The following is a 24,219-nucleotide window of genomic DNA, read 5'->3' on the forward strand; positions in this document are numbered from 1 at the left end:
TAGCAAATCCCAATTGTAGCAAGTTTTGCCTTTACTTATGACTTCTCTGGGAGAAAAAGCAAATGCTGTAAAGAAGGTTACAATTCCTAAGGAGGAACTGATGGAAGTTACATAATATTTGGGTAGAATATTAACATCTAATTTAATTTCCCTTGATGCTTCTGGACAAACAGGCAATTTGGGGGGGAAAAAAAAAAAAGAGGGAATGGCTTGAAAAGTGTTCTACAAACACTATAGCCATTTATTCTGAGATGTGTTAAATGTCAATGCACACTGAAGTTCTGGTTGCTGAGAAGACTGGTATGACAACATTAATATGATTAAGGCTTTTAAAAGCAGTAACAGCTGTTGTTTTGAATCATCTTTGTAGTCTTAATGGAATAGTAATTGGAATTACTGTTCTTCTATTATGGGAAAAACTATATGTGTATGTTTAAGCTGTCTATTAAATAAGTATTTTTCAGTCAGTGCTTAAACTGAGAATAGCTTTAGCACAGTGCTAAACAAGAGCTTTGAAATCTTTATGTATTTATAGTCATATAGAATACCCAGAATGCTGTTCCATGCCCTGTATGCTGTACATTTCGATTTCATGATCACGCATGTATTACCAAATCAGCTGGAAACAGTTTTCACGATAGAAACAACCAGCCTGCAGTATTGACCAAAAGCTTTGTGGTTCATTTCGCACACATCATGATTTTGAGGAAAAATTAGCCCATTTATAATCAGCAATATGAATTTCATTTCAGTCATCTTTTAATCACCCAGTTTTTGTGATTTTGGAAGGAAAGATCCTGAGTAAAATCTAAGCATTCCCATTATATGGAATTCTTCATCCTTTAAGGCAGGAAATGTGGATGGGGTCTTATAAATGGGATGGTTAAGAACTTCCAGGGGCTTTTAAATTTTCAGATGTCCCTTTTCATGGTATTTCCATAAAAAGAGAGATAATAGGTTTCAATTTTGTACTTCACATTTAAAATTCGCAGTGAGTTTTAATTATAATTAATTTAACAAGTGAAATGGCGCTTCATGGGTGACTTCTGAAGATGAATGTATTCATGCAGCCTGCTGTACATTTTGCAGTTCTGCAATTAAAGTTCTGATTATCTACTCTTTTAGCTTTCCTAGCCTGTAAAAGTATGAACAAGGAGTAGGAGATAAATGCTCACTACTTTTAGACAGTAATTAGTATTACTAAAAAAGGCTTACTGTTTTCAGTTAAGAAGAACACTTGGGGCTGAAGTTCCAGACAGTCAATTGACAAAAAATGATTTTTTGTTAAACAATTGTAGAGTGTAAATTGGGGGTGAGGGTTCCCTTCACTATTCACATTCATACCATTCACAATTCACATTTCATTAATGCCAGGGAAATGAAGTACAAAGGTTTGATTTTCTTATTGCTTACAAACACCAAGTGACTCCCTCAAATAAGTGATGCCAAGATTAGAAGTAGGAAGATTGCTATGAGTATCGTGACCTCAGATGAACCCTTTGATTAGAAATGTATTATATACTGGTTTACATTTGCAAATATAAATGCTTGACAGAAGAACCCTCTGCACCTAGGCTCAGTGCAGGTGTCCCAGCCCACACCTCACAACCCCTGTCAGAGGCCAGGTTGTAGGCAGCTCCTCGAGCTGTCTAATGGGCTTTGGCGTATGCACAGGCATTCTGCTTCCTTTTATGAGAATCCTACTGAGCAATGAGAATTAGCTGTGCTTGTTAATTATCTCCTTGTGGATTTCAGTGTATGCAGAAGATTTCCACTCAAGCTCAAAGACCATTTGGTGTTAAGGGTGAATGCCATGTGGTAAAACCATTCTCATCTGATCTCCCTTGTGCTAGTTTTGGCAATTTGATTCTGGCATTATGAATTTTGGGCAGTCAGTGTTCACACAGGCCATGAAGTCACATTTTTCAATGCTTATAAAGGCATTCACTGAAATTGGAAGAAAATTGCTAATCTTATCTAAAGCAGCAAAACAGCTGAGAGGAAAAAAGCAGAAAGAGTGGAGACTCATTTCCAAAGTGGGTAAGTTATTATTATCAGTCTGGGGAGAAATTAACAAGTTTCTGTTGTTTCAGGAAGAAAGGAAACCAATTACATGAATTCTAGCAACAGTACAGTGGTTTGTTTCAGATCTCTACTATTATGAAAATTCTGTACTGCGCTTCTCTGGACAAAATACTGAAATGAAGTAATTATCAGCTAGACTGACTTACAGATTTTATTCAGCAGAAATTACCTTGTTAAAGTTTAGTAGAAAAATGACAATATTTACCAATTGATGTAGTCATGAATCTATTCTGGAATGTCAGACTAAATATATTTGCCTTTCAAAATGTGTTTACAGGATTGCCATTAGTGTTTTGTGCTTATATTAAGAATATACTTAAAGTGAATACTCTGTAAACTCACATCATTTAATTATGGTGTTTAAAAAAAAATATTTTTTTCCACATTGCTTCTCTCTTTCGATTGTTTCCCCCTTAACAGTTTTATCATCTGCTCCTGACTTATAAGCAGTGCCAAGGATATGTTCATCTGTGAAGAAATGTAAGATTTAAGAAGCGGTATTTTTTGCAAACTGTATTTCCACCAAAACTTCAGGAGTCAGGAATAGTTCCCAGACAGTTTGCATCTAAATTATTTATTCAACTGGAACCTGAACTATGTATGTATTAAGAATCAGAAAGATAATTATAGTCTGTGAAATGGATACAGCAGGATTCACAGTAGAGAGGAAATAAGGAATTTGGAGGTCAAGAGTATACAAAGAACATAGCGATGGGCTGAGTTAATAGATTCTGAACAGATGAAAACTCTGTTGAAATGATGGCATTATTTTGTGTAGATGTTGATGACGGTGCTAGAAGAACGGTGGAAGCAGAAATAATTTATGAGCCTCGGCTGGAGCTGCAATGCTGAATGAGATCAGGAGACAAAACATGCGGGTGTTTGTTCACTGCAGAGCTCTGTCATTAAAGTTCTCGCTCTCCAGAGCAGAATGCAGAAAACACAAAACACATGTCGCTTTTCAAGACCATAACTCAAGCAAGCCTGAACAGCTTTTCACTGCATAATAGAACTGTTGCACTTCCAAATTTCAATGATTTCTCACTAGTCACTGAAAATGGTTAACTTTCAGCAGCTGTACACTGGAAAATTAATATGTATGTGGGGAGCATGTCCCAGCTTGTAATATTCCATACAAATGCTTTGACTCGTGTGTGAGGAGGATGTGTCTGGTTTGAGAGTGCGGCCTCACTCAGAGAAACCTGCCTGCAGTTTGTTAAACAAACCGGTACTACCTCCTTCTCAGAAGTTCCTTTCTTTTCCCTTCAGCTCTCTTTCTGTCCCATCCAAAGCATTACAGCTATAGTTGCTTATAGCAATCCTTGTATTAGAAAGATGATGTTGTTCATAACGAAAGGCTTCTTTTCCTCACATCCAACTGTCATGTTTCCATAAAATACAATATCAGTTCATTTATATGAGAAAATTACCAATCCATAATTTAATTCTCCTTCTTCATATGAATTTGCTGTTAAAGATCCCTCAAGCTTGTTGTCTTCCATTAGAAATTTCAGTATGAGCCTGCGAGCTGCCCTAAAGACCACAATACAACCTCTTGAAGCAGAGGTTTATACGACAGACCATGTCTGACATCTACCATAACCACTACCATAACTACCTGATGAATGAGCAGTTCCCTAGGGCTGATGGTCTCTCTATTTTGTGGGGACAGAAGATTGATCACAAGGCTCTCTCTAATTCTAGTTCAGGTAAATCTGTGGGATGTAAGTTGTCCTTATGAATTAATCTCTACCGCATTGCTGGCATTCCCCCTTCAACTAATTACTGATTTTGGTCTTGCATGTTCTATTTAGTCACAAATTTGGCAAAGTGAACCGGCAGGCCTAAGCAACACAGAATAAGAAAAACTTACGATGTCATTCTGTATTCACATAATTGCAAACGAATGTAAAATTTAAAGTGATATGAACCAGAAAAGTGGTACAGCTTTTCTGGAACAGTTTTAATAGCTCAAATGTTCATCCAGTCAACCAAAGTTCAAGCATACAAGCCGATGTATTTCAACTTTGCATAATAGGTGAACTATGGTATGTTTACACAATGCATTCTCTTATTCTGTGAAGGCTGTAACTCAGCAGCTGGTAACTAGAACGTGGCAGCACAACATGGTTGAAAGTGCTAACACCAATACTATTGGTCCATAAAGATTGTCAGTATATCTCATATAGGAAAGCACAGATAACTGTGCTCTATTTTCAGTAGTGACACAGACATTTACGTTATTTTAAAAAGTTATTCAAGGATGTCAGTTTACTGATAAAAAAGTAGTTTCAATTTTGTACCTGTCTAATGAGAAATGTATTTTCTGAGGTTTGCAGAAGCACTGAGATACATACCTCCATCCTTAGAAACCTAAAATCCATTGGACTAGAGAAGATTAATGTTATTTGTAACATTCACTGCATTTGACAACTCTTCTGTAATAAGTTTCCAGCACTGTTAAATTATTTAGTTCTAACGATTATGGCTTCAATAGCACCCTGCCCCCTGGGCTTCTAACACTTCATAAATACAGTTGGACTTGGTTATCTTAGAAGTCTTTTCCAACCTAAATGATTCTATGATAAATGAACTTGTGAGTCCCCACAATAACCTTTTCATACATGTAAGGCAGTACGTTTATCCAAAGAATTGGAGAAATGCAAACAAAATGGTGGGGGTGAACAAGAAACCTTCAACCCCAAGTAAACCTTAGAGAACATTATGATAATACACTGAGAATAACTTTGCATCAAACTGAAAACACCAGGGACATATTATTAGTTTGATACATTCAAGTAAGTTTGAATTTAGTTAAGCCGGTGACAATGGCAGCTGTTTCTACCCAAAAAAGTAACACTGGGGACTTAACAGTCACCACTGTTATGTCTCTCTTTCATCCTGTCACCTCAAGGAGAGACTGTTTCTTGGTATCAGTCATGGTTCTAGACCCAACATCTGCCATGGGACTGAAACATTGAATCATCTCTTATTATTTTGATCTAACTGGCATTTCTCCTATAAAAATGTAGTCTTAGTGTAACATCTTAACTCAAAAGATCATGAAACAAGTAGAATTCAGTATGATAAGGCTTCTATCCTAAACACAACACATCTGTTAACTTACTATCAAGAACCAACTGTAATCCATGAAAATATAGAGATATATTCCCCTAACTGTGACAGCCTTCCTGGTAAAAGGTCTTATCTTATGTGTCTGCAGCCTACAGTAATTTTATAACCACTCTGTCATTCTCTGGGTAGTACAAGAAATAACAACTAGAAACTAAGAGACTAATGGCAGCACAAAAGAAAGAAAAGTAGTAAACAAATTAGTCTAAGGCAACGAGACATCAGTCCTGTCTACATTACATCATGATTCATACAAGCTTGTATTCCAAATCTAACTGATTTAACTCTTTTTTCCTTAGCACTTTCCTCAAATTTCCCCAGGCTAGCGTATCACAGTTGTGCTGATTAGGTGTAATTAAGGACTTTCATTACCTCTTTTCAGATGATATAATCACCCCAGTGATTTGAAGTTTGGTGGATATTTGCTATATCCACTAGACACTCCTCCACAAGAATGTGGATATAGTTTTAATTCTTATGCTGCTCTGTGACAGGAAACTGACCATTTATGTTTCTATACCATGGCCAAATTCATTAAAATAAATTTCTCTTGGCAGCGAAGAAACTAGAAATTCTTTTAAGTCTGATTTGTTTTTTATTACTGGTATCTGTTCTAATTCAGTTGCCTTATCTTTCACAGTACATAGCTAACATGACCCAAACAAGCAACTACTAACTTTCTTGTGTCTATACAATGATTCATTGTTTTTCTATTTTCTCAGTCCATCAATATTCTCTCCAATATTAACTTCTTAGTCTACTTATACTCTCTTGGCAATTCAAACACATTACCCATTTCATTTCCTGAGATTTTTACCATTCATACCTGATTTTACATGTTTTTCAAGCTCACACTCAACAGCTCCATTATGGAACTTTCAAAGAAACCTATAGTTACGAGAAATTTTTATCGTCATTCGAAGGCCTTGGCTGAATTTGCAAAACTGAAATTATGAAGACAGAAGGGTTAATTTTAGTCAGATGACTATATGTCTATGGTTTTATTTTAAAGTGTTTTGGCTTTTCTGGTTTTCTAATCAACCAGATATGGTAACTCTAAATTAAGTAATGTCCGCTGGCATTTAACTAAGCCGCATCTCCCAGAAATTGCAGTATGCCGTTCCTGTGGAGGAAATTTCACAAGCATATACTGGGCAATACAGGTGGATGGATGTGCCTGCACATGACACTCATGATGGTCCATGAACCAAAGTCCTGTCTACATCCTGTAGGAGGAATTGACTGAAAAGATGAAATGGAACAAACACATTTTGCATGTGGTAATGACAATTTAATTTCCAGTTCATCCCTTTGCTGTTGATCTGCATATGTTTTTATAACAACAAAAAGACAGAAGATTTGCAAGTATCAAGACTTACATCAGTTGCAATTTTACCTGGTCAAGTTATGCCTCATGAAGTTCAGCATAACACAATGCATTAAAAAGGAAAGAGGACTTGGTCAGACTAGATTATTTTCTTGGAACCAGAAAAATAATTAAAACATTTGCAAATAATTAGAAGATGACAGTGTGGCAAGTAACAACATACATTTCTCAAGAGCAAATACCACACCAGCCCAGTTTCTGCCTGTGACAGATATGTCTCACAGACAGAAGAGTTCCAATAATATCATATACACATATCCCAGATCGGTCACTGTCAAAAGAGTCCACTATCTTTTCCTGTTCTGAGGTAACTACTGCATAGTCAGGGTAATAACAGCTGGGAAATGGCCCTCAGTGGTTCACTCTCACCCTGGAAAGATAAAAGTAGTATGGTCTAGTGCTTTTACTAATGCTCTGTTTTCTCCGTAATGACTGTGAGTTGGAAGTGTGCTTCTAAATCTGAGAAAGACAGCAAAATGGAAGGAGTGCATGGTTAAGATTAGGTTCAGAAGGCAAAATGATTTGGCAGGCTAGGGAAAGGTATGAGAAAACACAGAATGAAATTCTGGGAAGACAAAGCAGGTCAATGGATATGGCAGTGAACAACCACACAAGTATGTCCTGGAGGAAAAATTGGACAGCCAGCTGTCTCACAGAGGAGGCTCTATGAATATATATAAATCAAAATAAAACCCAACAATGGTCGCTATTGAAAACCACACATATTTAAAGAGGAGTAACACAGTTTACATTTAAAATACTAACTTCCTGCTTGCTAGTGGAGGGTAAAGCTCAGTGTTCAATTTATCCTCTCTTGAAAGCCATACTTTAAAAATGATATGAATTGACTGGAAAGAGTCCAAAGGAAAGCATTAAGAATGACCAAAGGTCTAGCAAACATATACCATGAAGAAAGATTTGACAGAACCTGGGTGATTTACTGAAGACAGTAAAGACATTATAATGGTCTACAAATGTAAAATATTACTGAAAAGAGGAAAGGTACAAACTGTTCCACCACAGACAGGAAAAGAGTTAATGGTCTTAAGGTGCAGTAAAAAAAAAAATTCAATTTAACACTAGGAAGGTTAAGTATGAGGATACTTAAACACTCATGAGATTGCCCAGGGAGGCTGTGGAATCTTCACCAGGAGAGGTTTCTGAGAATAGGATAGGCAACCATCTATCCAGAGTAGTTTAAGTATAATTTATTCTGCCTTGGGGCAGGAAGTTGGACAAGATGACCTCTCAGTGTCCTTCACTGCCCAATGCTGTATATTTTGTGAATTGAAGGAAAATGATTTATCACTGAAAAATCACATGAAGTTAATTTGCCTTTTAAAAGGACACAAACCTACTTCAATTTTGAGCGTACTGTAATATTTCACAATTAGGTTGAAGCTTACCATATAATGCTTCTGATGCAAACTGACTTTGCTAGGCTTTAAAATACAGTAGAACCTCTCAGCTATCATTATCAGTTATTCTCAAACTCAGCATGTTTTGGTACTAATTTCAGTGAAAGCACCTCATTTCTCAGTTAAGATTTAGCAATGACAAAGTTGCAACAGGACTTCACCAACACTCAGTCACATATGTATTTACTAGTGTGTTATTCCCTCCATAAAGACTAAGAAATGAATGTACAGTTATCAAAATAAATCAGCCATACACAGCTTGTAAATCAGGATTATTGATTGCTTTATGCACACCCTTTAACTCCCTCACTCCTTTAACCGTCAATTGCAATCGTCCTTTGTAATTGTTCTCCTCACTGCTTCTATGGTTTTCCTACACAGGCAACAGATCAGCCGTGGTGCTGCAGCAAACCTGTCAGCACAGTGCAATCTTGTCTCCCTTGTCATTCATTTATCTTCTTGTTACAGATGTATGAAGCCTCAACACTTCATATATCATCTACACACTCTAACTATCTTGCCCTTTTAACTTACTGTACTATATTTTGCTCTACTTTCATGGTGGAGGAAGAAATTGCATACTTTATTCAGAAGATATATGGAAATGCAATCACTTGCAGTTAATAATGATGCTAATTATGCAAATTGATGACCATGCTTTTCCTTAAAAAAAAAAAAAAAGTCTGGCCATTTCTTATCTAGATGACTATCTTTTTATGGCTGTTGGTAGGAATGATTTGCCACCTATTTTTATATTAGAACCACATCTCACAATACAACATCTGAATATCTTTGGAAGTCAGGTCCTACATGTCTGAATACAGACATCTGAAGGCAAAGGATCCTGAAGAAAGTGAAACCTTGTTTCTCAGACATAATCTATAAAAGTAGAATTATAAAAGTTTAGTTGTGTTAGGTACTGTATCATGGTCAGATTAAACTGCTGCTAACAAGATGTTAGCTGTTTGACTGCTTGACAATGTGCTTTTTCTTCATTGTTTATTGTCCTCTGAAAGATGTTACAGCAAAATTGACAGTTATAATGTATAGCTTGCTAGCTGCAAAACAGAAAAGCAGAACACAGAAATGTGACTGATTTGGACTGCAGGAAGCCATAATGGCCCTTTGATTTTTGCAACGATAATCTTGATGTAATGAATGAAAGAAAAAATTATTTTGTCCAGGGGTTTAAAAGCTAATTTGTTTTAAGCATGTGTCAGTCAGGAGAATAGCGCATTTTGTATTCTTAATTTTTGTCAGAAACCTTCAACAAATGGAACGCATAGTAGTTTGTATGTTATTTGAAATACGCACACACATGTGTGCATGTGTAAAACTAACTCAGTACTATCACCATTCATTAAGTGCTTCAAATACCACTTCATGAAGAGTAACCTGCTCTTCAGGAAGGATAGAGATATTTAATTTTTTTCTGTATTACAGCAGTCATGTCCACAGCTCTAACTTTCAACCCTTTATTCTGGGTGATATTTTAATAAATTGATCTAGTAAAATTGGCTAACGGTGTGGGTGGTGGTTGTGGGTTTTGTGTTAAAATTGCTGACCACAGGAACACTGAATTCGGTAATGTGATATTTATCTATAAAACAAGATACAAAGGAAAATAAAGTCAGTGAGCCACATTTAAATTTACACGTCTACTTGCTGAACAATTTATAACACAACTGAAATTCTGCTGTCTCATACATTATTGTACACACAGCTACAATATGCTTAAGCAGACAAACTCAGCTTTATGCCTAATACTATGTAAAGTGCACTGGTTAATATGACCCACATAGGGTCTCACCACCACTCTGTGTCACAGTGAATTTTCTATAAGTAGAATGGAAGATATTCAGGGATAAATAATTTCACACCCTGCTGTGCATCTGTGTTGCGTAAGGCAGGTGCAAGTGCCTTCCAGTACAATGGGTGGGTTTAAAGGGTGGATCTGAAGCCATTTTGGCCTCTAATAAGTACATCTGTGCCTGGAGATACCAGCGATGTCTCAGTGATGTACTGAGATTACTGACAGATGTAAATGTGAAGAATTGAGAATGCTTACACTGTAGGTTATAAACAATACTATAATGCTAACATGGAATTTATTAAACTTGTTTGTTTTCTGTTGGCCCTAAATGTTTTACTTTTCCGAAATCAATGATAAATGTAATGTAGGTCACATATTTGGTGTATAATCGTGGTCATATTTTGTAAGGTATCATGGTGTAGTCTACTTCAAATAGTCACTACCTAACTCTTAAAAGGTCAACATTTAAACTTTGCAAAATCACATTTTTTCAGAGTATGAGATCACCATCCATGACCAAGGTAAGAGTGTTACAAAACCCTTACAGAAAATTTCTTCAATCCTTTTGAATAACAGCCAAGTATACAATGCTGTGTACAATAAACATATATACTGCAAAATATGTCACCTTCCAAAATGAATTCTGAAGTCCATTTAACTGTCTCAAATGTTAAGAGGTTGGAGAAAAGGACAACATTAGATTCATTACACTAAGGGCTCAAAGGCCCAGAACACAGTGTCTTGGCTGGAAAAAAAAAAAAAAAAGAAATTGTTATCTCCTGCATTTTTGATAAATGACAAAGGAGTCAGATATGAGGAGCTACATACTGCAAATTGTAGTGAGAGAGGGTCATGCTGCTGCTTTGCCTTCCTCATGGACAAGGCAAAGGACTCTGACCTCCGGACTTTTCTTGCACAGAACTGGTTATATATAATAATTTAAAAAGAAACTCAATGATTAAAGCTTTGAATTTAATCTTCCGGTTGACTGATTGAAGATTTCAGAACTGCTACAGTATTCACAATTTGAAGGCCACTAAAGCAAAACAGCGAGGAGACAATAAGGGAGTTGAACGTGTCATTCCAAACCCAGACTCAGTGTTATGGGGATGTGAGCTTATAGAGAAACAAAAACCTAGGTGCTGTTTTCATTCACCCTCCTTTTCTGAAGTGATTAATTTGAAAATAATTTTGGAGAACAAAAACATACATAAAGTTGTTAAAGAAAATGAATGCCTTAAATAGATTGCTCTTGTACACATGACAGGAGCAAATCCGCCAGTAGAGAAAGTTCGGAAATGGAAGCAATTTATTAGAAATTATTTTAATAATTGAAAGTTATCTGGGGTAAAGTCCAAGGGGGAGAGGAATAAACTAAGATTATAACTACAATAAAACCCTTGCATGCATTGGTATTTGGTACTGACAGTAATACACAGTACTGACAAGGCTGTGTTTAAACTATTGTGTAAGATACCATCAAGCTAAACTCTAGATTCCACTTTGGCTAGTGTAACACCAACGATTTCTTCCCGTACAGTTACAGCAGTCAGAGACGACTTTTTCACGTCTCTTGTAGATATTGTTATGTTGGCAGGTGTTTGCCTTAAGCATAGCTTTAAGTTGCTTTACAGGCTTCATGGAAAGCCTGCAACTCAGACTTCAACATCATGTAGAAGCGGAAGACGCATCTTACTTCTATATAGCCCAGATCCTTATGTTGGTTACGTACATTTGCGCTGGAGAAAGAAGTTTTATTTTTCTTATATCTGTTTATGAAAGAGCATCAGCTTAAACAGTGACACACAACTCAGCTGAGCATGCCCTGACACACCCAGAAGAGGTCCCAAAATCATCACTGTGCTAACAGGACTTGAAAGGGAAACATGGATATTTTTATGAAGTGTCTAAGCATCTCACATAGATTTGCAGGGCAATAAAGAGCCTTTTATAGAAAACCATGAAAGGAATAGTGTTGCTAAGACAAACCAAACAGGAATAAAGTTTCCCTTGTGACTTCTGATTAGCAATATAAGCGAACGATCGGATCCAGATTCTGTGTTACAGTGCATTGCCTTGGCCCAGCAATTGCCCTTGGAGTGAACTCTCCGCTAACAGAAAGCTTTTGCTACAACAACTGTTCTGCCTACTGCTCTCTGTGATTAGGGATTGCAGCTAGGACAAATGAGAAATGAAACAATGAGAAAAGGGGATTAAAACCCTGTTTCAGACCTACTTTTGAGCAGGCTTAGTTTAGGCCATTTTTCATCCTGTACCGTACATTTTCCATAGCAGTTTTGAAAATACTATCACTTAAAAGTTAACATCTGCTTAGCTGGTAGCACCAGGTAAAAGCTCTCATTTGTAATGAACAGGCGAATTTGTACTGCTGCAGTCAATAGCTATTGACTTGGTAGAGCACTTCTGCTTATTACAATCAAATCCTTTTTCTTTTTTGTTCAATAGTCAGTGAGACTGTAATGGAAGGTACTGCTTACAAACTGATGCAATATATATCAGCAACTGCTAGCAGTTAATGACTAATGGTTACGAAGAGGAAAGCATGTGCTAAGAACAGCATTACACGTCTATTAATCAAATTTACTGCATCTGATGTGCCTTCATAGGTTAGTAGAACTGTAATGCACATCAGATAAATAGTTTCTGCTGTTATTAATCCAAGTTTTAACACAAACCACCTTTTAATCATGCTATCATTACAGAAGTAATTTGGCTAGGACAAGGTTCTGTCTGAGTTTTACAGCACACCTTTTAGATACAGGAAATTTTTTGTCCGGCGTTGACTTGTGCAATCCTAGATTTATGATTTAGTGAAATGCAAAGTAACTGTTCTGCTCCCAGCTGAGGCCAGGTTATTCTCTAAATAATAACCCCACAGATGGGGCAGGATAAATGCAAGGCAACAGCCTAAAGATAAATTGATAAAAGAGAAACGTAGCAGAGTGTTTGTACCCATTGCTCAGCCTGCCTCCTAGCTTCTTCCCTGCAGCAGAGCAGTACTGCAAAACTTTGTCCTTTACACTTTATATAACTTGCACTTTCCATGCCTTCATGTGAAATTTGTTGATAATGTGTTTGGTTTCTTTTTAATTCTATAATTATTGCTGTATAATTGTTTTATTTTTTAAACTTGCCTGACACAAAATTATTTTCTTTTAAACTTTCTCTTCTTACTTTATATCTGAGAGAGATGCATATTTTTACAGGACAATGTGACTATGACTATGACACATACTATTTTTACGTCGTGCTAAGCAAACATTCCAAAAACAATAATAAAGTTTGTTGACTCCTTAAAGCAAAGCAGAACTGCTAATGATGACTTCTTGACTTACAGTTGTCTATAATCACTTTTCCTGTAGAACAGGAACAAATACTCTAATGTTGAAGCATTGATTTATCTGTTTCTGTTTTCTTGATGAAATCTTTATTTCTCTCCAGACTGATGATGACACATTACAGAAAGAAAATTTATAAATGTGGCAAAGATTACACTGCCAAGTACATTATACTGTACTCTGTGCATCTTTTAATTGGATGTAAACAATGTTGTAAATCACAGACATTATCCTTTTCAGAAATGAGACATACACTAATAGATTCACCACATGGATCCTAGTCGTATCTGTGATACTGGTTCATAAACTGCCCATGTTGGTGAAGACTGGTGGAATTTAATTGCTGCTACACTGCTCATTATGAATCAAAGAGCTAAATTCAGTTAAGTTCCTACATATTTACATCTCTTGACAACGATCTCAAATGCTGCTCAGACAGTATTAACTCCTGTTCTTGTTTGTTGTCAGCAGAGCAGTTACTAGTGGGAAGTCAATGGAGGATACTAAGCTACATCTTTCCAGAAGTCTGCAGTGTAATGTATTTTGTTAGTTTAGTAATCAAGTATTCCTAAATAATAATGATGTTATCCTGGCAATACTGTGTGAAGGGGAAAAAAAAAGAGAATCTCTTAATCTTAATTTAGAAACACAGAGACAGATTTCAACAAGGTCATCCTGTAAACCTACCGAAATCTGATTCCAATGACATGAAGCTATACTTTCATCTTTGTTCTACTGCACTGTGTTTTCCAAACATAGCTTTTGTTATAGTAACCAGGTGAAACCAGGAAATATTTACAACATTTATTGTATTTACTGTGACGGTAAGAAGACATCATTGTTTTATACAGAAAACTCTAGATCTTTAAAAGAAAAACATAAGTACTGCAATTAAGCAAACAACATGGTTCAGTTGAGGCAACAATTAATTTTGAGAAGAGTGTACCCTGTGAGTTCTCAATTCATTACTGCAAAAAGTTGTCATTAAAGAAATTACATGCATGTAAAGACTTTTACTTAATATGTAAGTGATAACTAGAAAAAAACATAACCCTGCTAAAAATTCTAGATTTCAGAGGCAAGGGCTATCTCTTGGCAGCTGCAATAGGTAAAAAGGGCAAAACATTTCATAGATTATTCTGCCATTTTACAGAATCACTTCCAAGTGTACAGTAAGTTTAAAAGAATGTACGTTTTACTTCTTTAAAACAGGAAATTGATCACTTCTGGTACCCACAGAACCAAATAAAGAGTTAGTGCTTGTGGCAAAAGACGACTATAGCTGCTACTTTACAGGATGATTTGACTTCATTGTCAACTCAGTTATGTTTCAGGCTTTGTTTCCTGTATTCCACTTCCTTATAAGCAAACTACAGTGCTATTTCATAAGAACCAGTAAAGTCTTTACTTGAATGAGTAGGATTTTAATTAAAAAATAAAAATAAAATATTTTGAATTGAAAATGTATAGGCTGTGCATTTCCTACTATGGTCCCAAACTCTGCATTTTCAGCTGCACTTCATGATTTGGAAAACTTCTGAGAATTGAAATGCACATTGAATGTGGAAGAAATACTTAATGTTTATACTAGATGACACAGAACGAGAAAAACAACAAAAAGCTATTCATAGTAACTTACTTTTTGTAACAACTCCTTCAAGGCGAATTATATTCGGGTGGTCAAATTGTCCCATGATACTAGCCTCTCTCAGGAAATCTCTTCTCTGCCTGTCCACATAGCCACCTTTTAGAGTTTTAATTGCAACAGGTATCTCTCTTTTTCCTGGTGTCTTCAGACGTCCGCTGCATACTTCTCCAAACTCACCTTAGATAGATAAAATATTTGTTAGATCAGTCACAGTGCCTGCAGAAGTACAGTACAGTTTGTGTTGCTGAACTTAAACACCTTATTTTTCACTAGCCTTGAATAGGTGTCAAACACTGTCTTTTTAAATAGTGCTGAGTTATGTGTCATTGTCAGTGAAATGAATGCAAAAATAGTCAAGAAGCACACACACCCTGTAGAAGTGGACAGAGAAATAACAGATGGAGTATTCAAGTTACTAAGTTTCTTACATCCCAGAAAAGCAAAATATTCAGCATTACTTCACAACAATCACCTTTCCTTCGTGTCACGCCATGAAATCATGGAGACTTGTATGTTCGCTGCAGCAGCCAAACCATCTGCTGTCCACAGTGTGGTTCCTCCTGCTTTAGTGACACTTTGAGACTGAACTTTAATATCAACGTATCTGTTATATAGCTGAGCATGCTATGAGGAAGGAATGTAATGACACTTAGATTTCAATTCTAATGATGACCAAATAGCTACCTAAAATATCTCTTTATAGCAATATCTATCTAAAGGGGTGTCATGCACTAAGGCCCATGTGAAAAGAAATGCCGTGAGAATAACAGAATACCTGATTATTCTCCAATTGTAGAAAGCATTTAAAATGTACTTCATGCTATTATGCCCCAGAAAAGCATTTGCACATGATTTATTTAGATGGATTTACACACCTACTTGAAATTATTTACATATTTCTTTGTTCAGACAACCAAAGACTGACAGTTTCAGCAAATCAGGACTGAGTTGCATAATGAGGAATCTCACAGCTTGCTCCACCTGATGTTTTCCTGGGTATGTAAGGAAGAATACATGCCTCCTCGCTTTCCCTTTACGCATTTACTAATTAACTTTATACAGAAATAACAACTTGCCTTTGATCTTGAAGTCACTCAGAAGTTACTGAAAGCCCCTACTAAAAATACTCTGGATGCCTGCAGGTCAGTTTCAATGCATCATAATTCAGTAAGTGAAAAACAATGTTCACAAAAATATTTCAAAGCACATCTCAGTGTAGGGTACTTCCATAGCAAAACTAAATGCTCTAACCCAGTCATTATGGAATCAGAACTGTTGAAAAATGAGTCATAAGCAGATATACATTAAACTGGAGGAAATAATTTATTACACACACACATACCCTCATACCCACACCTCCATTGAGTGCTGTCTGAATTAGTTTTTCTTAAACTTTAAGGACAGAACAAAAGAAAACAAAATAAGAGAGCTCTATCCTGTAACAGTGTGTCTTCAGATTTGAACTGAATCTAGAAGAGAGAGGCCTTAAAGGCAAAAGCTTAACTTCAGAAAATTATAACTCCCTGATGTTACAGGATTAGAATGGATATTGTCATACAGCTTTTATTTTATTAGGTTCTGTCGCTTCCACTAAAACAAAACAAGGTTTTATTAGCCAATAAGATCCAGGAAGAGTGGAGAGATTAAAAAAACAATTTTATAGCTTGTCTTACACTTCAAAACAGACATCGTCAAGTGCAAGAGTACAATTAACAGATGCCAAACAAAACCTCTGAATAAATTAGCAGTTTCTTAAACAGCTAACAAAAGCGAAGTGTCCTACGTCATCTTTCTACCAAAACCGACCCCATTTGTTTCATTTCTTCTTAATTTTGAAAGTAAATCAAAGCATGTTCTTCCCTGAAGATGTGTGAAAATATGTCATCAGACTAATGCTCTGGGAACCTTTTGACAAGAGGGGAAGTTGGGTAGGGATTTTCCTATATGATTTTGCCCCTTTAGCTTTAGACTTTCCTTAAAAGTTTGTTTGCCTGACTACTGCTACTGAAAAAGTAGTAGTTTATTTGGACTTCTAAAGTCCAAATAAAACAAAGTCATGAAACCTGAATGTTTTGAAGTATATCAATCTTCTGCTCTGTGATACATCCATCAGTGCTAGAATGCATCTCTGAAGGCATGACCTTATTGTATCTTACTGGCTTTTCAAACTTAAATGCCTAAAATGAGAAAAAAATTTCAATTTCTTGATGAAACAGTGAAAAGCAAAAATACTAGAGCCTTAATATCCATTTTTAGAGAGATTTAATGATCAATAAATCTGCAAAACTGCAAAATCTCATTTTGAGAATGATTTGGAAAGCATCGGTTATAGAATAAACTGTCATGCTCTTATGAGATTGTACAAGAGTACTACCACTTCAGAATTTCAGAAATTATGCCATTCATACCTCTGTGATTGTAAGGGGCTGTTCACCAAGAGTTTTGAAATGAATTTAAATTGAAAGAGGCAAGTGAAGGACTTACAATCCCGAGATTTGTTATCTGTACACTGTCATGTCTTCTCCCTGATCTGTTTATTTTCCCTTTTTTGGATGCATGATTCCATTCTCACTGGATATTGGGACTGATAAACTGGTGAATTAACAGCATTTTTTTTGTGATGTGATGTCAAATAGACAGTAAGTGATCGTCAACTCACAGAACAGACAGTTCATACACTTAGAAACCTCACATATGTGTAATAATTACTAGTTCTGGTTTAGATTAGATGGAGATCAATGATAGAATTTAAAGCATTGAATTATTTACACTAAGAAAAAGTTTGACATGATTTCATCCCGGAGTATTTTTTTTGCACTTTTGTTAAGATAAAGAATGTTGAATATCTTTAAAGTCAAAGGGGAATGTATTCAACAAAAGGGTTTTTTAAAATCTAAGAAATCTCACTGCTCAAGCTGGAAGATAAACAAGACAAATGTTGACCCTGCAGCAGTAAAAGTTCATGACTGCATGTGTAATAAGTAGAAGCTAAGAGCCAGATGTCAATGAAGTTGACATCTTTCCTTGCTCCAGGGAAAAAGCTGGTGATAACTAGAGAAAGAGATAAGAGTTCATTGTCTGTTCAGTTTTAATAAAGTGTAAATAATCCCTGGTTTAATGATATAAACCTCACACATCTTACTGTATATTGTACAAAAAGCTAATTGAGCAGTCTGGAAACTTACCCTGTACAAACCACACATCCCTGTTCTTATTCAGTCATAACATATGTGTTATTTAAAATGAAACAGGAACAGTCAATCACTTAAAATTCGGATATGCAGTCTGGTATTACTACATGGGATCAAAACAAATGCCTTACAACACAGACAGTTGCTGTTGATAGTACTGAAAGGTCACAGCACCAAATACAGCTCAACTCGTTTTCCCCAGTTTTAGTCATTAGTCCTGTGGGACAGCTGGCAGAAAATTTAGATTATAAAAAGAATATAGTGTACTCTCTGTGAAAAATCAAAGAGTTGGCCTCTTCCTTGAGTTTCAACATTCTAAAAAGGAAAATAAGAGGATAGTTGTAACTTTTAAGACAGACTGGTTAAAGTACCTCTGGGAATTCCTTCCATGAGGAGGTGCTGAAGCCTTAAACCAAAGAGCAAGAAGTGATGGGGCAGAAACAAGTGTCACAGACAGGAAAAAATTAACAATATGATAAAACGTCAGTAGGTGTGGCAAGCTCAGTGTGAAACGTGGCTGAAAGGGACCATCTGAAGGAAATCAACAGCAATGAAGGGATGGCAAATTGTGGGAAGTGACAGAAAGACACCCAGTGATTGCTGTAATGAACCAATGGGAGATCTCATGGAATACTTAAAACTAGTGACAAAAAACCCCTATTTTTTTTTAGAGTTTTGAATCCAAGAATATACAATATAAAATTAAACAACAGTAAAACTTTGTTGTAACTAATGGATAAATTAAAAGGGAATGGATTAATCAATTTCACCATTTAAACAGTAGCTATTGCTAGAATAAGAACTTCAATAATAACTGTTTATTTGGTTGATGTTACCATAACAAACATAGGCTAAGCACTTGCAAATAGGTTCTGCTTAGCCTTTCGTATTGTAATCTGCTTGCTAATATGAATATTTGATCAACCTGCAATTTCCATTTTGGTTGTAAACTGTTTCCCCTATCATCTTTACCTTCCAGTTTGCCAAGATATCCCCAGAAGTTATTTGAAGGCTAACAAAAGAGACTATTAACAGCTATTCACCTGTATAATCTTTCATTCCATCAAAAGGACGACAAAACAGTGGGTTTTTTTCCTCAAATGAACGAGGTGTAAGGTAGGAGATGATGGGAAGCCACTCAGGGGAAATAACCTGAGTACATCTCAATCTTGAATCTGGATTTATGTGCAGATATCATCACTTTAATACAGACCTCTTGCATCTACACATGGAGTAAGTTAAGCATGAATAATTTAGAAAGGACTTTGAAAAGTCTACATTTTCCTTGCTTTATCTGCACCAAAGCACCAGAAGGAAGGATTCAGAATTTGCAGATGTACTGGAACACCAAAAGCATGCCAGAGGGGAAGACTGCAAGAGCTGGGATCAAAGCTTCAATTAACTGGCTCTGTAGAGTGTAGTGGCTGCTTTCAAAAACATCAGTTCAGTAAATGTCCACTAGGAGGACTTGAGAAAGGATTTTGACAAGAGACTGCACTAATTCATTTTTTCTGAAAATAATGTTGTGAGCTCAGCATCCTTTCTTAACTTGTTACTGCTTTGCATTTGCTATTATTGTCTAACTAATGAAACTTGCAGAAGGAATGTTTATTAAATCTACAACTGATTGTATAGACAGTCTCTTTTTATTTTGGCTATGATGTCTTTGTTGCAGGATAAGTGTCCTCTTGATCTTTGTAACGACTAAATGCTGCTTTCCAATCTGCTGTTGTTGCTTGAGGGTCTTGCTACTTTTTCAATTTGACCATTTATTGCCACCTTCTCTGAACCTGTTTTTAATATCTGATGAGCAAATATCATTATGTGAAGCAGCCAATGTGTAAACAACCATTTTAGATACTTGCTGATTTGATGGTATCATCCTCAGCTAGTTGCACTAGCAGCAAATAATATAATGTACATTTCCAACTCACATCATCCAAGATTATAAATACCAAATACTTCAAAAGACAACTTGGGTACCCTGCTGGTCAAGCTGGAAAAAGAAGTTAGAAAAAAGCCTTGCCTTGAGTGTCAAAGCCATCTGCACTGTGAATAGTGAATTGTCAAGAGCTTTCGGACATGATTTTTTCCATTGATAAAGCAAATTTCAAACTGCAGGAGCAGATCAGTTTCAAAAATTTCTTGACCATAAATACTAGAAAAAGTTTAAAATATTTGCAATGTTCCTCTTCGACACTTTCAAAATAAAAACTTCTAGTTTTAATTTCTTAGTTTTCAAAAAATTAAAGTTATAGACATTCAAAATAAAAATCATCAATCAAAATAAAACGTTCAGGCAAAACAAATTTAAGGAATGCATCTATTAATGAAAGATTTTAATGTTTCATTTTGTAAAAAAAAAATATTTTTTTATTTCACTATGGTGAAAACTGTAAACATATTTGAAAAGTAATTCTCCTATGATAAGGAATTAATTTTATATCCATTTTCAAAGTTTAATACAGAATTAGAGAGAAAGCATAAAGAAAGGTTTAGGACTGCTGTGAATTATAATGATGTGTTACGTCCCCTAGCAGCTATTGAAGAACTCTGTGAGAATCTGTACTCTCCGTGCCTCAGGCATGGTATTTAACCTGTATCTTGCGTGCACGGAAATGAGTTGAAATTTCATTGCAAGCAGTTTGCAAGTCCTGCTCGGCGAATATCTTTGAAGATGGCAGATTACCCAAGTAATTTTAGAAGATAAACATTATAAAAATAAAGTATGTCAAAGCAGGCAAGAATTCACTCCCACGCATATAAGAAAAGGGAGAGAGAAGCTGAGTAAAGAGTTTTCATAAATGAATTAAGTTGAGAATAAGGACACAATTTTCATCTGAACTAAAATCAATAAGCGCAATCCTTGTCTGTCGTATTCAACTCCTTTGAAATCAGCAGTTATACCAGTGCAGAATGTAGCTCAATATGCGTTATAATCTCAGACATCAATATCTATAGAGTGTCTGAAGAAAAGGAAGAAATAAAAGAAATCAGATAGAATGTTTTCTGCAGAAGTCAGCCCTCTGGGGGCTCTCTCAAGCCCATAATTCCAATGGTGCACAGTGCCAGCTACATATTATCTAGCTTAAGCAATCAGTTAAACTCAAGTACTCTAGTGATATGGACTGCAGCGTGAAACAGGATCTCTTACTTTCAAGCTGACACTCTCTCTCCCCTGTTTGTTAACAGGCTGGGTTTTATTTCTGTTATATTATTTGCATGACATTTTCTAGTGCATAAAACACACTTTAGCAACACTGGGGACATTGTCATTGCTATCAGTATAGTAAAATATCAATACATGAGGGAACTCAAGAATACCTCTCATTTCTTGGTTATCTAAGATATGTGAAACAACAATAAAAAAGAATGATCACAGTGCATTACGCCTTCTGATAGCAATTTTTTCTTGATGGCTTTGAAGTTAGAGAAAGTAAATAAGGTTAAAAAGAAAACCATTTGCATTTACTTAGTGTCCTGGTTTTAGTTGGGACAGCATTAATTTTCCTCACAGTAGCTAGTACGAGGCTGTGTTTTGGATTTGTGCTGAGAAGAATATTGATAACACACTATTGTTTTTAGCTGTTGCTAAGCAATGTTGGTATCAAGTTTCAGTTTCTGGTGCCTCCCCCATGTTCCCAGCTTCTCCTCTACAAGAGGCTGGGAGGGGACGCAGCCTGGACAGCTGACCAAACTGACCAAAGGGGCATTTCATACCACCAAACATCATGCTTAGTATGTAAGTTGGAGGAGTTGGCTGGGAGGGAAAATTGCTGGCTGAGAATTGGTCGGCTGGTGGTGAGCAGTTTTACAATTTTGTTTTCCTTCAGTTTTCATTACATATCATTATTATTATTATTAATGTTAGTATAATTATTTTATTTCACTTACTTTCAATTATTAAACTGCTCTTATCTCAACCCACAAGTTCTCATCTTTTTCCTCCAGTTCTCTCCCCAGTCCCACTGGGGGAGTAGGACGGAGGTAGCAAGTGGCAGTGTTGTGCTCAGTTGCTTACTGGGGCTAAACCACAACACTTAGTACTAAAACAGAACTGCTAAAGAAAGCCCAGAATTGATAGCTCAAAGATGGACATTGGAATATGGAACATACTAATTATTGCTACTGAAATAAAATTACAGTGAGGTGAATCCAAACCATCTGTGTAGTCAGTATTGTAAGTACCTTTAAGGCAGCAATTTAAAAAACCCACTCCTAGTATCAAAAGGACACAGAGAAGTATCTGTATTGTGCAAATTGAAGACAGGTATAGCATTAATGTCTCTTACAGAGGAAAGTAAAATTTCAGAGCTGGAATTAGAGCTCAGGATTCTGTTCCTATGTTCATCACAACTGACACAGACTCTTAGCTCTCCCACCTTCCATTCCTGTTGGGGCTGAGAACCAATTAACGCTCTCCAGCCACTATCAGCGTGCAGGGAACAACACAGAAGATGTAATGCATCACAGGAATGTCAGACTCTCCTTGTCAAGTCTGGTTTTTTTTGTTTTAATTTTTTACAACTGTGAACAATGTTGGTGGGCCTTCTGAATGATGTTTGTCACAAGCCATGCAGTGACATGCACTAGTTAGGTAACTTTGTAGGGCCCTTTTTTAGCCTTGTCTCTCTAAGTCCTCAGTAGACTACAGCTGGGTGAAAGAGAGAGCCAACAATCTCAGGGCCTGGTCAATAATGAAGCGCTGTCTGCCCTAGAGAGCCAGGACAAAATTTACAGGAAATGCTTTTACAAGACTCTGATCTTTTCAGGTATTTCACTTTTGTTGTGTTAACCACAAAGGTCTGTTTTCTGTCAGCACTGAGCTGCCACCAGGACCTCTAGTGAACTCTAGACAGCAGCCATGAGCCTGTATCCCTTAAAAGGCTTTCCAAAAGTGAGTGCGTGGGAACACTTGCACAGCACTTTTCTGAATAGCAAAACCTGACAATTAAACCAAAGCTAAGACAAGGGGATAACACTTCAGGCACAGAATAGGCATGCCTATAAACGTAGCACATTAGCAAAGGGTAAGATCCCTGAAAACGCAAGGGGCATGTTATCTCCCTTAAAAAAAAGGCCAATATACACACAGGATGAATGAGCTTCTGAAACTTATTTTCAAACAGTTGTGAAATGGCCTACATCCTCAATGAGATGTTGTCAACTGAAGGTAAATACCCCACAGGTGAGAACAGGGTCTGAAACAATTGTTTAGATGTAAATCTTCTCTGTTCCCACCACACTATTGAACAAATAGGGATGTAAGAGGAGAACTGCAGCTATTTTTCCCATTCATCCTGCTTACCAGCTTCACATCACTGGTCATGATGTCTACACCTTCTCATCAGAGCTTCTTCTTTCCCCTCTCTGCCAATGATCCTTCTCCACACAGCTACAGGAAAGACTGACCCAAGCCAGCCTCTCCTTTTCTCCCTTGTACACCTCCTATTCTCTATTTGAGAGTATTTTTTGCTCATTCTTCTATATTCTGATTCTATCTCCCCACAGAAAGAGATTTGGATCTAATCTCCTACTCAGTGACAGAAAATATGTGACACTAACTATGGCAAACACTGAGTGACACAGTGTTTTGGGTGCATTTGGAACAGAGAAAAAACCTCTCCGAAATCCAACCCTCCCCCAAAAAAACCCAACACCATCCAAAAAATTGGTAAAGCCTTAAAAAAGGTTTGGGATAAACCTATCACTTTGGACAATCTGCCTCTCAAGAACTCCTTATTTGAATATACCCACATTTGGAACATTAGCCAAATACGATACCTCATGTACACATCCCTTGAGAGTGAACTGGTGTTATCAGAGAAATATGCCCGTATTTTGTACTTTACCTGACCACCAGCATCATCCTGGTGACTTGAGAAAAGCAGCCTATACATGTCTAGACATTTTTTAAAGTGGGTGTGCTTTTACCTGCCCCAATAACTCTCTCAATACGAATTCTTGAAGGATCTATCTCCTTTGCAAACTCATGGACGGCAAGAGATGGGTCTTCATAGGTGTCTGGATCAATGTATGTTTTGATTCCTGGGAAAGGTACTGTAAAAAAGAGAGAATACTAGGAATTAAGCATTCTTTGATATTCATGCATTGTAACAATATTGTTTTCTCCCTTTTTTTTTTTTTTGACTAGACAATTGAAAGGATTTGAAATAATATATATTA

At 36.5% G+C, this 24,219-nt stretch overlaps 1 protein-coding gene across 1 annotated transcript in view; it reads right to left on the bottom strand.

Annotated features, from left to right (window-relative positions):
- Positions 1-24,219, bottom strand: part of LOC104507258 (ephrin type-A receptor 6-like) — a gene marked incomplete at its 3' end in the record, with an annotated part of 73,472 nt that overhangs the window by 9,915 nt on the left and 39,338 nt on the right. The window contains exons 7-8 of the mRNA XM_010148481.1: positions 23,968-24,093; positions 14,834-15,019 (exon numbers count right to left, since the gene is read on the bottom strand). Of these exons, the coding sequence (XP_010146783.1) occupies positions 14,834-15,019; positions 23,968-24,093 (312 nt within the window). The remainder of the gene's footprint in view (positions 1-14,833; positions 15,020-23,967; positions 24,094-24,219) is intronic.

This window comes from Eurypyga helias, unplaced genomic scaffold (assembly GCF_000690775.1).
Source record: "Eurypyga helias isolate BGI_N326 unplaced genomic scaffold, ASM69077v1 scaffold11193, whole genome shotgun sequence".
Classification (NCBI taxonomy): domain Eukaryota; kingdom Metazoa; phylum Chordata; class Aves; order Eurypygiformes; family Eurypygidae; genus Eurypyga; species Eurypyga helias.